Source organism: Aquarana catesbeiana, linkage group LG01 (genome assembly GCF_042186555.1).
Source record: "Aquarana catesbeiana isolate 2022-GZ linkage group LG01, ASM4218655v1, whole genome shotgun sequence".
Classification (NCBI taxonomy): Eukaryota; Metazoa; Chordata; class Amphibia; order Anura; family Ranidae; genus Aquarana; species Aquarana catesbeiana.
This window is the reverse complement of record NC_133324.1, coordinates 986,304,253-986,321,717: the sequence shown is the minus strand read 5'-3', so window position 1 is coordinate 986,321,717 and position 17,465 is coordinate 986,304,253. Positions and strand designations below refer to the sequence as shown.

The following is a 17,465-nucleotide window of genomic DNA, read 5'->3' as shown; positions in this document are numbered from 1 at the left end:
TCTCTCCTGTGTCTCTGCAGCCTGTCACCCTCCTCTCTCCTGTGTCTCTGCAGCCTGTCACCCTCCTCTCTCCTATGTCTCTGCAGTCTGTCACCCTCCTCTCTCCTGTGTCTCTGCAGTCTGTCACACTCCTCTCTCCTGTGTCTCTGCAGCCTGTCACCCTCCTCTCTCCTGTGTCTCTGCAATCTGTCACACTCCTCTCTCCTGTGTCTCTGCAGCCTGTCACCCTCCTCTCTCTTGTGTCTCTGCAGCCTGTCACCCTCCTCTCTCCTGTGTCTCTGCAGCCTGTCACACTCCTCTCTCCCGTGTCTGCAGTCAGTGACCCTCCTCTCTCCCGTGTCTATGCAGCCTGTCACCCTCCTCTCTCCTGTGTCTATACAGCCTGTCACCCTCCTCTCTACTGTGTCTCTGCAGCCTGTCACCCTCCTCTCTCCTATGTCTCTGCAGCCTGTCACCCTCCTCTCTCCTGTGTCTCTGCAGTCTGTCACCCTCCTCTCTCCCGTGTCTCTGCAGCCTGTCACCCTTCTCTCTCCTATGTCTCTGCAGCCTGTCACCCTCCTCTCTCCTGTGTCTCTGCAGTCTGTCACCCTCCTCTCTCCCGTGTCTCTGCAGCCTGTCACCCTTCTCTCTCCTGTGTCTCTGCAGTCTGTCACTCTCCTCTCTCCTGTGTCTCTGCAATCTGTCACCCTCCTCTCTCCCGTGTCTCTGCAGCCTGTCACCCTCCTCTCTTCAGTGCCTCTGCAGTCTGGCACCTGTGTCATCTTTCAAAATTAAGGCTGCAGTGCACCACATGGCCATAACTATTTTTTTTCCTTGGGGGTTTAGCCCTGGGTACCCAGGGGTACATAATTAGCGTGCCTTTACAGGCTGCACTGCCCCCTACTGCCTCCTCAGCCAATAGGTAGCTGAAGCTTCCTCAAATGTCCATCCCTCCTGACATCACCTGGGATTTCCCGATTCCAGTTGGCGGCAGCATGTTTGTTTTTTATGCAAATGTAGTAGACAGGTTGCGGCTGTGACAGGAGACAAGCTGTGCATCTCCTGGAGCTGGTAGTCCCACAGCTCCACTAACCTACCTGCTGTGTCATTGACATATGCTCTGGGTGGTTCTACCCCTCTGATCCCCCCCTTATCTACGCCCCCAGTGCACCAGCATGGAGGAATAAAGGATGAGAATGTTCCCACATCACCCTCTAGTGATAATTGCTGTTGGAAGCCTCTTCCTGTTTTCAGCATTCAGAGTTTCTCCCGTATTCTATATATGTGTGCGGGAATAACATGTACACTGCCAGAGTTTTATCTCCTCTCTATGATTCTTAGGATTTTATCATCATTATTTATTTCCAGGTGACTGAAGATCAGAAGATGCCTGAGGATGCAGAAGATGACCTGGATCTGATCTATGAGAATATGGAGGTGACCCCACCCTGTGATGTGTAAACGTCCACCTGCTAAGCAAAGAACATTTAATAATAAGACCAGCCTGTCACCATCCTTTCTCCTTTTTCTCTGCAGCCTGTCACCCTCCTTTCTCCTGTGTCTCTGCAGCCTGTCACCCTCCTCTCTCCTGTGTCTCTGCAGTCTGTCACCCTCCTCTTTCCTGTGTCTCTGCAGCCTTTCAGCCTCCTCTCTCCTGTGTCTCTGCAGCCTGTCACCCTCCTCTCTCCTGTGTCTCTGCAGCCTCTCACCCTCCTCTCTCCTGTGTCTCTGAAGCCTGTCACCCTCCTCTCTCCTGTGTCACTACAGCCTGTCACCCTCCTCTCTCGTGTCTCTACAGTCTGTCACCCTCCTCTCTCCTGTGTCTCTGCAGTCTGTCACCCTCCTCTCTCCTGTGTCTCTGCAGCCTGTCACCCTCCTCTCCCCTGTGTCTCTGCAGCCTGTCACCCTCCTCTCTCCTGTGTCTCTGAAGCCTGTCACCCTCCTCTCTCCTGTGTCACTACAGCCTGTCACCCTCCTCTCTCGTGTCTCTGCAGTCTGTCATTCTCCTCTCTCCTGTTTCTCTGCACTCTGTTACCCTCCTCTCTCCTGTGTCTCTGCAGCCTGTCACCCTCCTCTCTCCTGTGTCTCTGCAGCCTGTCACCCTCCTCTCTCCTGTGTCTCTGCACTCTGTCACCCTCCTCTCTCATGTGTCTCTAAAGCCTGTCACCCTCCTCACTCCTGTGTCACTACAGCCTGTCACCCTCCTCTCTCCTGTGTCTCTGCAGCCTTTCAGCCTCCTCTCTTCAGTGCCTCTGCAGCCTGTCACCCTCCTCTCTTCTGTGTCTCTGCAGCCTCTCAGCCCCTTCTCTCCTGTGTCTCTGCAGTCTGTCACCCTCCTCTCTCCTGTGTCTCTGCAGCCTGTCACCCTCCTCTCTCCTGTGTCTCTGCAGCCTGTCACCCTCCTCTCTCCTGTGTCTCTGCAGCCTGTCACCCTCCTCTCTCCTGTGTCTCTGCAGCCTGTCACCCTCCTCTCTTCTGTGCCTCTGCAGCCTTTCAGCCTCTTCTCTCCTGTGTCTCTGCAGTCTGTCACCCTCCTCTCTCCTGTGTCTCTGCAGCCTGTCACCCTCCTCTCTCCTGTGTCTCTGCAGCCTGTCACCCTCCTCTCTCCTGTGTCTCTGCAGTCTGTCACCCTCCTCTCTCCTGTGTCTCTGCAGAATGTCCCCTCCTCTCTCCTGTGTCTCTGAAGCCTGTCACCCTCCTCTCTCCTGTGTCTCTGCAGCCTGTCCCCTCCTCTCTCCTTTTTCTCTACAGGCTGTCACCCTCCTCTCTCCTGTGTCTCTTCAGTCTGTCACCCTCCTCTCTCGTGTCTCTGCAGTCTGTCACCCTCCTCTCTTCAGTGCCCTGCAGTCTGTCACCTTTGTCATCTTTCAGAAATAAGGCTGCAGTGCACCACATGGCCATAAATAATTTTCTTTCCTGGGTGGTTTAGCCCTGGGTACCCAGGGGTACATAATTAGCGTGCCTTTACAGGCTGCACCGCCCTCTACTGCCTCCTCAGCCAATAGGTAGCTGAAGCTTCCTCAAAAGTTCATCCCTACTGACATCACCCGGGATTCTCCGATTCCTAGCGGGTGGCAGCATGTTTGTTTTTTATGCAAATGTAGTAGACAGGTTGTGGCTGTGACAGGAGACAAGCTGTGCATCTCCTGGAGCTGGTAGTCCCACAGATCCACTAGCCTACCTGCTGTGTCATTGACATATGCTCTGGGGGGTTCTACCCCTCTGATTCTCCCCTTATCTACGCCCCTAGTGCACCAGCATGGAGGATTAAAGGATGGGAATTTTCCCACATCACCCTCTAGTGATAATTGCTGTTAGAAGCCACCTGTCACACTTCCACGTACCTGACCGATGAGCCCGATATAGCAGGGGAAGGTCTCCCTTACGTATCTGGTTCCTGGCCCCTGGTGGTATGGACAGGAGGCACGGGAGCACAGAGTGGTATGAGGGCCTGGCGGGTCAGCAGCGGGAGGATCCTGATGAGGGTGGCTTGGAGACCACCATACAGCTGAAGCACAGGCAGAAGGTGCAGAGCAGGAGCGGAGTAGGCAGGTCGGGTCACAGGCAGGGTTGGCAACAGGCGGGCAGCGTGGTAAAGAGGAGCAGGCAGGTTCGTAGTAAAGACAGGCCAGGGTCAGATGCAGGCAGAAGACAAAAGGATAATCCAAAGGGAAAGCCGGGTAATCAGGAGATCAGACGTTCAGACAGGTAAGCAGGTGCAGGAATACAGGGAGCTGCAGATCGGACAGCACCGGGCCAAATGTGCTGACAGCCTAAATAGGCAGAATGGCGCCAAGCGCCGTGCACGCGCGCCGATGCACACAGGTGCGGTGCCCACACGCACGCGCCCACATGCCGGCACCCACAGCAGCGCTCACGGGCACATGCGACAACATGCCCCAGCGCACACTGGCGCACACCAGCACAGCGTCTTCTCTGGGAACCTCTCTGACGCCGCATCCTGTTCTTAGCATTCAGAGTTTCTCCCGTATTCTATATATGTGTGAGGGAATAACATGTACACTGCCAGAGTTCTATCTCCTGTGTATGAGTCTCAAGCTTTTATCATCAGTATTTATTTCCAGGTGACTGAAGATCAGAAGATGCCTGAGGATGCAGAAGATGACCTGGATCTGATCTATGAGAATATGGAGGTGACCCCACCCTGTGATGTGTAAACGTCCACCTGCTAAGCAAAGAACATTTCATAATAAGACCAGAAATATTTCCTCTTACAACTGAGTGTGTACAGGAGGCTCTGCGCACCACAAATGACATCATCGATCTGCATCATCCATCATATCACTCTGTCATCCCTCCATCGTATCCCGCCATCATATCACTCTATTATACCACCTTCTGGGATTTTACATGTTTGTAGATTCTTCTCACGTTCTCTTCTATCACTATAAAGCAATTTTTACTTTTAAATCCATAAAACCAAAATGTGACCATTATTTGTGTGTTCCAATCCTGGCAAATAATGATGGAGTCGCAGAGAGTTTCTGATGGGCTTCTCCAGTTTTTTATCTCAATCATCCTAATGAGGAACGTTCACTCAGCAACATGAAAAATATAAAAGGTCCAAAAATTATACAAAGAATAATTTGAACAAAAACAACCCACAAATCACAGCTTTGAAATCTCTATTGTACAGGACACCAGGGAAGGATCCTTCATGGGAGATATGTGTCCCCATTATTTGGGTTGTGGTCCCTTCAAGAGGGATGAAAAGAAGCTCTGTGAAATACTCATCTATGCAGGGTGAGGGGCTTCAGGGTGATCCACTAAAGAGAGAAAACTGATTTACAGTTTTCCTGGGATAAATAATTCATGAAATGGGATCCGTAATGCAGAGGTTTTGAGAGATTTTGGGTGGGAAAGAGTCTCAAACCCTGTCTATGGATTCTGTGGTACTAAAAGGGTTAACCCACCTGCTAGAGATGGCTGAGAAGGGCAGGACATTCTCAGCGGGTGTCCATGAGGTGTGGTGAGGAGAAGGACACACTTGCAAAAGGAGCTGTGTGCTGCTGAGGCTTCAAGATACTATTGAGCTGTACTGTTGGGCGAACGGTTCGGCCCAAACAACGCAAACATTCGCATTTTTTGTGCACTCGGCGGGATGTTGGCCCACCGAGCGCACAGTCAGTATTTTGCTAAGGAGCAGGTATGGGAAGACGGCTGCCACGTTCTTAACAACGAATGAGTCATCAGCAGTCAGCGGGCTTTCCCCAGACCCTTTTGGCTCTTTGGGTCAACATGTTGATGGGGATATGAGTCTCTTTCTGACAACCCTGGGTGGTGGTTGTGGGTGTCTGCAGCCAGGGGGCTTAATGGAATCTAATGGGCTTAATGGAATCTGGAAGCCCCCTTTAAGAAGGAGCCCCTCAGATCCCACCACCCCCATGTGAATGAGTATCGGATACATTGTGCCCCTACTCATTCATCAAAAAAAGTGTCAATAATAAAAAAACAGTACACAGGTTTTTGACAATTCCTTTATTTAAAAAATTTAAAGAAAATAAAAAACAATGTCCCCGATATAGATCCATCATCAATCACAATGCCCGACGCACCGCCGGACCCGAACACATAAAAAAAGATCCATCTGTGAGCCAGGCTGACTGCCAAATGCCTGCTCCTCCATCTGACAGTTTTTAAATAGGTAAGGGGCGAGGCCCCCCCAGTGACATCACCTGGTGGCCCCACCCCCTTGTGACATTACTGACCATGGCATGCTGGGTCGGTGACATTACAAGGGTGCCCCGCCCCTTACCTATTTAAGAACTGTCACCCAGCGGAGCTGGTGTTCTATCGGATAGTGCCCGCTATCGAGAAGTGCCCGGGACGAACGGCCCATGCGCAGCACAACAGCTGATTTTACGATCAGCTGTTGTGATGGCGAGGTGGCGCCTGCGCACATAGCCGATGGAAGAAATTTTTGTGTCAGATTGTGCCCCACACTGGTGAGGCGTGCTCATGTTGGTGAGGGGCAGATTAGTAGATGATGGGGTGGATTATTAAATGATGGGCAGTGCTGTAAAAACCATCTTGTCTGCTATTCTTCATCGACGCTTGCGGGGCATATTTAACTGAAGGGTGGATTTTTATATCCAAAACATATGTGTTTAGCAGCACTGCCCATCATTTATTAATCTGCCCCCATCTTGTACAAATCCGCCCCTCACTGACATGAATATGCCTCTCCAACGCCAGGCACAATCTGACAAAAAAATTTCTTCCGTCGGCTATTGTGCGCAGGCGCCGTCTCGCCATCACAACAGTTGATTGTAAAATCAGCTGTTCTGCTGCTCAATATGGTGCATTCGCTGTTCGTCCTGGGCACTTCTTGATTACGGGCACTTCTCAATGGCGGGCACTATCCAATAGAACACAGGCATTCAGTGGTCAGCCATCGACGAGTACAAAGCTTTTTTTTTTTGGGTCCGGCGGTGTGGTGGGTGTCACGATTAATGATAGATCTACATCGGGGGACACTGCTTTTTTTTTTTTTAATAAAGGAATTGTCAGAAAATGCCTACTGTTTTTATGTATTTTTGACACTTTTTTGGTGAATGGGTAAGGGTATAATGTACCCCATACTCATTTATATGGGGGGTGGGATTTGATAAAGAGGGCTTCCAGATTCTGATAAACCCTCCCGCCTGCAGATGGGGACAAGGTGCTTTGGGGTGGGAGGACAGAGCCCCCCATGTTATAGAGATGTGGCCTGGTATGGTTCAGGAGAGTGGTATGCTAGCTCACCCCCCCTTTCCTGGCCTGCCAGGCTGCGTGCCCTGATAGGGGTCTGGTATGGATTTTGGGGGGGACCACCCCACCCCGTGGGGTTCCTCTTAAAATCCACACCAGACCCAAAAGCTCACCAATTTTTTTTGTATTGCCGGTAATACCTTGCAGCCGCAAAGTTAAATTAAATGTCAGTTTTTACATTTTGTTTTAGAAATGTCAGTTTTGCTGCAGAAGGTTCTATACATGGTACAGATGTGCCACTTTATAGACAAACTAAAGGAACCTCCCAGGCACTATATTTAAAGGAATTTTTCATTTCTTTTGTTTCACTTTAATCATCATTAAAGTTACTGCTCCTTTAAAAATTATATTTAAAAACTTTTCTTGCATTGATCCATGGCCTTTTTATGGCCAATAACTTGCATCTAAGCCTTCAAAATGTGGACTTTTTTTCATGTTCGGGTCCCATAGACTTTAATAGAGTTTGTGGCTCAGGGCAAAACTTTCTCCCCTGCTCGGCAGCAAATTCATTTTGAAAGAGGAGATTTCAAAAACTTGTCACCCTTCTCTTTCCTGTATCTCTGCAGTTTGTCACCCACCGCCCTCTGTAGACTTTAGGTCAGCCTTTTTTGACCAGGGTGCCCTGGAAGCCTGTAGTTCTTTCATGCATCATTAGGGATCCCTTGACAAATTGCCTAAAAATTGCCCAAAAATTGCAAGCCAGCAGGTGGATCAGGCCTTCCTTACACAAAGCCACGGGTTTTCATTGTGCACCATTACAACCTTCCAGCCACCAGCGTCCTACCAACCAATGACGTCATAGGTTTGTAAGGAGAATATTGAGTTCCTGCATAGTATAGTTGTTTGCCCCTCTCCATCAGCACTGGAGTCACACTAGCTGAGGGAGAAGAGAATCACTAGAATGCTGATTAGTACCATTGTACCAAGGTGTATTTGCTCTGGAAGAATAAGTCACCTGTAATGTTTGGTGTCCTATGTGTGTGGCGACAAGTTCTGAATGAACCCTCAGCACATGGCTATACACCCTTTTTTTATATGTGTGTGGCTGTCAGAATGGGGTTCCTTGAAGCTGGTTGAGAAACATTGCTTTAGATGACAGCAGAGTTCCCATCCACCACGTATGTGTCTTGTGCGGTCCTTGACACACACTGCAATGTCCTATGTGAGCTCTAGATGGCAGCATAGTATCCAGACTTTGCCTTTGTGTTCTCTGGAGTGCCTAATACAATCAGAAATACATAATCTGAGCCCTAGATGGCAGCATTGTACCCAGTCTTTGCCTATGTGTTCTCTGTAGTCCCTAATACAATCAGAAATACATAATCTGAGCTCTAGATGGCAGCATAGTACCCAGTCTTTACCTTTGTGTTCTTTGTAGTCCCTAATATAATCAGAAATACATAATCTGAGCTCTAGATGGCAGCAGAGTACCCAGTCTTTGTGTTCTCTGTAGTCCCTAATACAATCACAAATACATGATCTGAGCTTTAGATGGCAGCAGAGTACCCATCCTCTGTCTCTGTTTTCTCTGCAGTCCTTGAAACACACTGCGATACCTGATCTGAGCTCTAGCTGGCAATAGAGTCCCCATCCTCTGTCTCTGTGTCCTCTGCAGTCCCTGACACACTCTGTATTATCTTAAGTGAGCTCTAGATGGCAACATAATGCCAATCTGTTTCCTAAATGTTCTCTGTGTGCCCTCATACAATTTGTTATACTTCTTTTGAGCTTTAGATGGCAGAAGAGCACCCATCCCCTGCCTGTATGTTCTCTGCAGTCTAATCTGCAATACCTGATCTGAACTCTATATGGAAGCAGAGTTCCTATCCTCAGAATTTGCCCTATCGGCAGTCTTTGACATACCCTACTATATATTGAAGATGGCAGCAGAGTACCAAACCTCTGACTTTGTGCTTTATGTGGTCACTAGGGATGAGCTTCGAGTTCGAGTCAAACTCATGTTCGACTCGAACATCGGCTGTTCAGCATTTTGCCGAACAGCGAACAATTTGGGGTGTTCGCGGCAAATTCGAAAGCCGTGGAACACCCTTTAAAAGTCTATGGGAGAAATCAAAAGTGCTAATTTTAAAGGCTTATATGCAAGTTATTGTCATAAAAAGTGTTTGGGGACCCGGGTCCTGCCCCAGGGGACATGTATTAATGCAAAAAAAAGTTTTCAAAAAAGGACGTTTTTTCAGGAGCAGTGATTTTAATGATGCTTAAAGTGAAACAATAAAATTGTAATATCCCTTTAAATTTCGTACCTGGGGGGTGTCTATAGTATGCCTGTAAAGGGGCGCATGTTTCCTGTGTTTAGAACAGTCTGACAGCAAAATGACATTTCAAAGAAAAAAAAGTAATTTAAAACTACTCACGGCTATTAATGAATTGCCGGTCCGACAATACACATAAAAGTTCATTGATAAAAACGGCATGGGAATTCCCCACAGGGGAACCCCGAACCAAAATTTAAAAAAAAATGACGTGGGGGGTCCCCCCAAATTCCATACCAGGCCCTTCAGGTCTGGTATGGATATTAAGGGGAACCCCGGCCAAAAAAAAAAATGGCATGGGCTCCCCCTCAAAATCCATACCAGACCTGAAGGGTCTGGTATGAATTTTAAGGGGAACCCCGCGCCAAAATTTTTTTTAAAAATGGCGTGGGGTCCCCCCAAAAATCCATACCATCCATACCCTTATCCAAGCATGCAAACTGGCAGGCCACAGGAAAAGAGGTGGGGACGAGAGAGCGCCCCCCCTCCTGAACCGTACCAGGCCACATGCCCTCAACATTGGGAGGGTGCTTTAGGGTACCCCCCAAAACACCTTGTCCCCATGTTGATGGGGACAAGGGCCTCATCCCCACAATCCTTGCCCGGTGGTTGTGGGGGTCTGTGGGCAGGGGGCTTATCGGAATCTGGAAGCCCCCTTTAACAAGGGGACCCCCAGATCCCGGCCCTCCCCCCCTGTGTGAAATGGTAAGGGGGTACAAAAGTATCCCTACCATTTCACTAAAAAACTGTCAAAAATGTTAAAAATTACAAGAGATAGTTTTTGACAATTCCTTTATTTAAATGCTTCTTCTTTCTTCTATCTTCTTTCTTCTATCTTCTATCTTCCTTCGGTTTCTTCCTCCATCTTCTTCTTCTTCTGGTTCTTCTGGTTCTTCCTCCGGTGTTCTCGTCCGGCATCTTCCTCCAGCGTCTTCTTTCCTTCTTCTCCTCAGGCCGCTCCGCATCCATGATGGCATGGAGGGAGGGTCCCTCTGTGTGACGCTTCTCCTCTTTTGACGGTTCTTAAATAATGAGGGGCAGGGCCACAGGTGACCCCGCCCCCCTCTAATGCACTGGGACTTGACAGGGACTTCCCTGCGGCATTGCCTGTGACGTCAGAGGGGGGCGGGGTCACCCGATACGTAACCCCGCACCCTTCTGACATCACGGGGAATGCCACAGGGAAGTCCCCGTCAAGTCCCTGTGCATCAGAGGGGGTGGGGGTCACCGGGGGGTTCCGTTACTTAAGAACCGTCAGAAGAGGAGAAGCACCACACAGCGGGAGCCTCCATCCATGCCATCATGGATGCAGAGCAGCCCGAGGAGAAGAAGGGAAGAAGACGCCAGAGGAAGATGCCGGACCAGAACACCGGAGGAAGAACCAGAAGAACCCGAAGAAGAAGATGGAGGAAGAAACCGAAGACAGATAGAAGATAGAAGAAAGAAGAAGCATTTAAATAAAGGAATTGTCAAAAACTGTCTCTTGTCATTTTTAACATTTTTGACAGTTTTTTTGTGAAATGGTAGGGGTACTTTTGTACCCCCTTACCATTTCACACAGGGGGGAGGGCCGGGATCTGGGGGTCCCCTTGTTAAATCTGAGCACTACATCACAGTAGAGTTTCTATACTTGCCCTAATCTTCCCTGCAATCCCTGACACACACAAGAATATCCAATCTGAGCTCAGTATGACAGCAGAATTCCCATCCTCTGCCTGTATGTTCTCTGCACTCCCCTGACACACACTACAATACCAAACCTGATCTCTGGACGGCAGCATAATTCCCATCCTCAACATCTGTGTGTTCTCTGCAATCCCTGACACACACTGCAATACCTGATCTGAACTCCAGACGGCAGCAGAGATCCCATTCTCTGCCTGTGTATGCTATGCAGCCACTTGCACACACTGTAATACCCTATCAGAGCTCCAAATGGCAACAAAGTTCCCAACATTAGCCCATGTCCTCTCTGTAAAACCTGACACATTCTGCAATATTTGATCTGAGCTGTAGATGGCAGCAGGTTACAGATTGTTGTGTTAAAGCCCAACTCCAGCTAAAATTTATATATATATATTTTTTTAAGATGTAATTGTTCTGCCTTTCTCTGCAATCCCTGACACACACTGCAATACTGGACCTGAACTCCGGATGGCAGCAGAGATCCCATCCTCTGCCTGTGCATTCTTTGAAATGCTTACTACAATCTGCAGTACTTGATTTGAGCTTTAGATGGCAGAAGAGTACCCGTCCTCTGTCTGTAAGTTCTTTGAAGTAACTGATACGCAATGCAATACCAGATCTGAGCTCCAGGTGGAAGCAGAGTTCCTAAAATTGTTACTCATCCTTGGCCTGTGTCTTCTCTGCAGTCCCAGACACATTGATCTGTGCTCTAGATGGCAGCAGGTTACAGATTGTTGTTTTAAAGCCAAATTCCAGCAAAAATTTATATATATATATATATATATATATATATATATATATATATATATATATATTAAAGATTTAATTGTTCTGCCTTTCTTCTTTCTCTCATTGTTCTTCTCTCATCTCATCTGACCGCCCTCCCCCCTAGTCACTGTAGTGGTACTATGGGTAAAACATCCTGTAGTCTCACTGACTCTCCTATGACATAACAGAGTACCTGTATTTGGCCACCACAACTGATAATGTGGCCAATAGACAGGAAGTCAGCATTGGGTTGTTTTCATCTCATATAATTGTGTTCCTGACACTGAGACCTGATGTTCTCCTTTCTGTTCTCATTTCACATCAGCACACGGACCGTTCATCAGTGTCAGAGGGGCACCGCTGTCTCCTGGGGGTCCCTCTGTGTGCCATTGTCCAGGATGAGGGTCTCCGCTGTGATCTGGGGGTCCCTCTGCCTTATTGGTAAGTTCGGGAAGATTCATAAATACATAAATCTTAGGGGTGAGAGGGATATAGGATGAGGGGATCCCCCACAAATTGGGGTCCCTCTGAATGTCACTGTCTGGGATGAGGGTTTCCACTATGATGTTGGGTTCCCCGCTTCATCAGTGTCTGGATTGAGGGGCTCTCCTGTGATCTGGGGTCCCTCTCTTCATCAGAGTCTGGGATGAGGGGCTCTGCTGTGATCTGGGGTCCCTCTCTTCATCAATGTCTGTAGTGAGGGGCTCCTATGTGATCTGGGGTCCCTCTCTTCATCAGAGTATGGGATGAGGGGCTCCTCTGTGATCTGGGTTCTTTCTCTTAATCAGTGTCTGGGATGAGGGCCTCTGCTGTGATCTGGGGTCCCTCTCTTCATCGGAGTCTGGGATGAGGGGCTCCTCTGTAATCTGTGTTCTTTCTCTTAATCAGTGTCTGGGATGAGGGTCTCTGCTGTGATCTGGGGTCCCTTTCTTAATCAGTGTCTGGGATGAGGGGCTCTGCTGTGATCTGGGGTCCCTCTCTTTATTGGAGTCTGGGACAAGGGGTTCTGCTCTGATCTGGGGTCTTTCTCTTAATCAGTGTCTGGGATGAGGGGCTCTGCTGAGATTTGGGGTCCCTCTCTTCATCAGAGTCTGGGATGAGGGGCTCTGCTGTGATCTGGGGTCCCTCTCTTCATCTGTGTCTGGGATGAGGGGCTCTGCTGTGATCTGGGGTCTTTCTCTTAATCAGTGTCTGGGATGAGGGGCTCTGCTGTGATCTGGGGTCCCTCTCTTTATTGGAGTCTGGGATGAGGGGTTCTGCTCTGATCTGGGGTCTTTCTCTTAATCAGTGTCTGGGATGAGGGGCTCTGCCGAGATTTGGGGTCCCTCTCTTCATCAGAGTCTGCGATGAGGGGCTCTGCTGTGATCTGGGGTCCCTCTCTTCATCTGTGTCTGGGATAAGGGGCTCTGCTGTGATCTGGGGTCTTTCTCTTAATCAGTGTCTGGGATGAGGGGCTCTGCTGTTATCTGGGGTCCCTCTCTTCATCAATGTCTGTGGTGAGGGGCTCCTATGTGATCTGGGGTCCCTCTCTTCATCAGAGTCTGGGATGAGGGGCTCCTCTGTGATCTGGGTTCTTTCTCTTAACCAGTGTCTGGGATGAGGGGCTCTGCTGTGATCTGGGGTCCCTCTCTTCATCGGAGTCTGGGATGAGGGGCTCCTTTGTGATCTGGGGTCTTTCTCTTAATCAGTGTCTGGGATGAGGGGCTCTGCTGTGATCTGGGGTCCCTCTCTTCATCAGAGTCTGGGATGAGGGGCTCTGCTGTGATCTGGGGTCCCTCTCTTCATCTGTGTCTGGGATAAGGGGCTCTGCTGTGATCTGGGGTCTTTCTCTTAATCAGTGTCTGGGATGAGGGGCTCTGCTGTTATCTGGGGTCCCTCTCTTCATCAATGTCTGTGGTGAGGGGCTCCTATGTGATCTGGGGTCCCTCTCTTCATCAGAGTCTGGGATGAGGGGCTCCTCTGTGATCTGGGTTCTTTCTCTTAATCAGTGTCTGGGATGAGGGGCTCTACTGTGATGTGGGGTCCCTCTCTTCATCGGAGTCTGGGATGAGGGGCTCCATTGTGATCTGGAGTCTTTCTCTTAATCAGTGTCTGGGATGAGGGGCTCTGCTGTGATCTGGGGTCCCTCTCTTCATCAGAGTCTGGGATGAGGGTCTCTGCTGTGATCTGGGGTCCCTTTCTTAATCAGTGTCTGGGATGAGGGGCTCTGCTGTGATATGGGGTCCCTCTCTTCATCAGAGTATGTAATGAGAAGCTCTGCTGTGATCTGGGGTCCCTCTCTTCATCAATGTCTGGTATTAGGGTTCTGCCTTGATCTGGGGTCTTTCTTCTAATCAGTGTCTGTGATAAAGGGGCTCCACTGTGATCTGGGGTCCCTTAATTCATCACTGTCTGGGATGAGGGGGTCCATTGTGATCCGGGGTCCCTCTCTTCATGCACTGCGATCTGGGGTCCCTCTCTTCATCAGTGTCTGGGATGAGGGGGTCCATTAAGACCTGGGGACCCTCTCTTCCTGCACTGTGATCTGGGGTCCCTCTCTTCATCAGTGTCTGGGATGAGGGGCACTGCTGTGATCTGGGGTCTTTCGCTTAATCAGTGCCTGGGATGAGGGGCTCTGCTGTGATCTGGGGTCCCTCTCTTCATCGGAGTCTGGGATGAGGGGCTCCTCTGTGATCTGAGGTCCCTGTCTTCATCAGTGTCTGGGATGAGGGGCTCTGCTGTGATCCGGGGTCCCTCTCTTTATCAGAGTCTGTAATGAGGAGCTCTGCTGTGATCTGGGGTCCCTCTCTTCATCAATGTCTGGGATTAGGGTTCTGCCTTGATCTGGGGTCTTTCTCTTAATCAGTGTCTGTGATAAAGGGGCTCCACTGTGATCTGGGGTCCCTTAAATTCATCAGTGTCTGGGATGAGGGGGTCCATTGTGATCTGGGGTCCCACTCTTCATGCACTGTGATTTGGGTTCCCTCTCTTCTCTGGGATGAGGGGCTCAGAAGTCATCTCAGGCCCCTTCGCTTTAGCAATGTCTAGGATGAGGAGCTCCAGCATTATTAGGACCAGTAGTGTACTTGGCACTTCCATGGAGTGAGTCTTGGGTCCCAATGGAACAGTGTAATCTGGATGGTTATATTGTCTTGTTGGGTCCCAATCCTCCCTCCATAGGAATCATGGTTTCCATACATTGCACTGATGGTGGCCAAGATGCTTGGATCCCCCATGTGCAGGTTGGAATGAATGGCTTCATGATATTTGGCTATACTTGTACCATACACCGGCGGTGTGATACTAACTGAGTAGATGAAATGGTTCAGTTTGATTTTTCTATGTTGGGGACATTTTTTATCATTTATTGTCTGGTCTGCTGGAAGAGTATCATACAATGTGATATCACAGGGACGTTAAGGGTGATGTTCTCTTCTTTCACAATAGGAGCTGGGGCCCTCAGGGGGACTAGTGAAGTCACTGTTCCTTATGGAGATAAGTTATCTGTGACATGTGATTACGATGACGGCTTTCAATCTTATGTGAAGTATTGGTGTAGAGGAGCCTACTGGAAAACCTGTGAGATCATTGTCAAATCAAAGGATGAAAAGTCCAAACACCGATATTCCATAGAGGACAATCCGTCATCACTCAACTTCATCGTTACCGGCAGAGGAATGAAACCGGAAGATTCCGACACATACCACTGCGGGATCGAACGAAATGGGATTGATAATATGCACGTCATGAAGGTGACCGTCCTCCCAGGTAACGCCCTCTTCAGTGTTTGTTGGGTTTTATTGTCACAATGATGTCACACAATGCCACCCCACCACCGTCACAGAGCAGACTGATGTTTTATTAACCGCTTCCCGCCTGGCCTATAATAGAATAATGGCTGAGCGGGAGTGCTGCCATCCTGGTTGGACATCATATGATGTTATTCCAGTATTGCGCTGAATTGCGACCCGGGGGGTGCCACCCGCTGTATCCTGCTGTGTCCAGTGGATGACAATTCCTTATATTGCAAGGACAGGGAGGGTAGAAGAGGGGGAGGGGTGTGTCTATATGTTAAAAATGATGCAAGGGTGGTAAAGAGGAGCCAGATTGTGAATGGGACGAGGGGGGAGGTTGAATCAGTATGGGTAGAACTCCAAAGAGAAGAAGTAAGAGAGAAATTAATAGTGGGGGTATGTTATAGGCCACCCAACATGAAGGAAGAGCTAGAACTACTATCTCAGTTAGAAATGTCAGAGAAACAGGGAATTGTCATCACAATGGGGGACTTCAATTATCCCGATATCGACTGAGCTGAGGGAACAGCTCACTCATTAAAGGCCCATCATTTCATGAATGTCTTACAGGACAACTTCATGTCCCAATTAGTGGATTCCCCAATGAGAAAGAATGCCCTGTTACATCTATTAATTACAAAAAGGGATGAGCCGAACACCCCCTGGTTCGGTTCGCACCACAACCTACTGACTCGGTTAAATTGGTGATAGGCAACTCCTATCCTCATATTGATTAGTGGTTCCAAATTAATAACCACTGCAGTAGGGAACAGACACAAAAGATACGCTCAGCATCTTTCCAAATAACTGTTCTGCTTTATTATGACGCAAGAAGGTTTTTATACACATGATTACGTAGGTATCACATTAAGTTTACAATTGTACGTTTATGGTAACAAGGGGCGTAACATAGGCAGATTAATTGTAATCCGGACTCGAAAGAATGTAAACATTTACTGAAAACATTATTAGTGCTGTGTGCACAGTGAGGGCAGTGTGCAATATATACAAAATACAATACAATTATTTACAGAACATACAAATTTCCATTACAGTCTCCCCTCTTTTGATCAATATTTTGATCACTAACCATACCTGCTATCACCTTTAACCTGGAACCTCCACACTCTTAGGTGGAGGTAGTCATGGCCAAAGGGGCAAAAAAAAAAAACCCATTGTGGAGAAAATAGTAGCTGAGCAACTTTTTCATTACCAAATGACTTTTCATTGTGAAAAACAAATGATTGATAAGACATATTTATAGAGTACTGGCTGTACACTCCTGTGGCCAGAATGACCTTCTAGCTGAATTGTTGGCATGCTGACTTATCAGCATATGTAAACACAGACAATTCTACATAAAATGGAAGACGTACAAAAGACAAATATGACTTCAACATGGCTAAACTACTTTTCAAATATATATATATATATATATATATATATATATATATATATATATATATATATATATATATATATATGTATATCCCTTACAATTAAAGTAATTGAATCAAAAAGTACCCTAGACTGTGATGACAAGAGGGAAACAAATCAAACACAGAGATTTCTTTAATTTAGTCATTTTTGCAGTGTTTGGTGTGGATCCAGGTGACTTTTCCTTCAAGTTTTGCAAAAACTGTACATGAAATAGATGCTGTATTGAGTCTCCAAACATTTCCTTATGTTTACATGTCTCTTAACAATCCAAAAGTCACCTGGCTTTAGTTTTAGATCCTTCCAAACTTTTAGTATCTGGAATTGGGGAGAAAACACATAAATGAGTTTGTCAAAAACCTTAAAAGATCAGCAACATTCTCTGTGAGATCCGAATGGAGGACTTCAGCTGCTGAGACAAAATATAAGCAAGTGAGTAACACACTCCCAAATAGGGATGAGCTTCAAGTTCGAGTCGAACTCATGTTCGACTCGAACATTGGCTGTTCGCAAGTTCGCCGAACAGCGAACAATTTGGGGTGTTCGCGGCAAATTCGAATGCCGCGGAACACCCTTTAAAAGTCTATGGGAGAAATCAAAAGTGCTAATTTTAAAGGCTTATATGCTAGTTATTGTCATAAAAAGTGTTTGGGGACCCGGGTCCTGCCCCAGGGGACATGGATCAATGCAAAAAAAAGTTTTAAAAATGGCCGTTTTTTCAGGAGCAGTGATTTTAGTGTAATATTCCTTTAAATTTCGTACCTGGGGGGTGTCTATA

The 17,465-nt window shown here is 48.0% G+C and overlaps 1 protein-coding gene across 11 annotated transcripts in view; it reads left to right on the top strand.

The window, feature by feature from the left end:
* The window catches only part of LOC141124036 (uncharacterized), a 256,951-nt gene that overhangs the window by 174,244 nt on the left and 65,242 nt on the right, over nt 1-17,465 (top strand). For 9 of the 11 annotated variants that reach the window (XM_073612120.1, XM_073612121.1, XM_073612116.1 and 6 more), the window contains 2 exons: nt 1,348-1,416; nt 4,065-4,133. In XM_073612120.1, the coding sequence (XP_073468221.1) occupies nt 1,348-1,416; nt 4,065-4,133 (138 nt within the window). The remainder of the gene's footprint in view (nt 1-1,347; nt 1,417-4,064; nt 4,134-17,465) is intronic. The other 2 variants (XM_073612112.1, XM_073612118.1) reach the window with 1 other exon arrangement.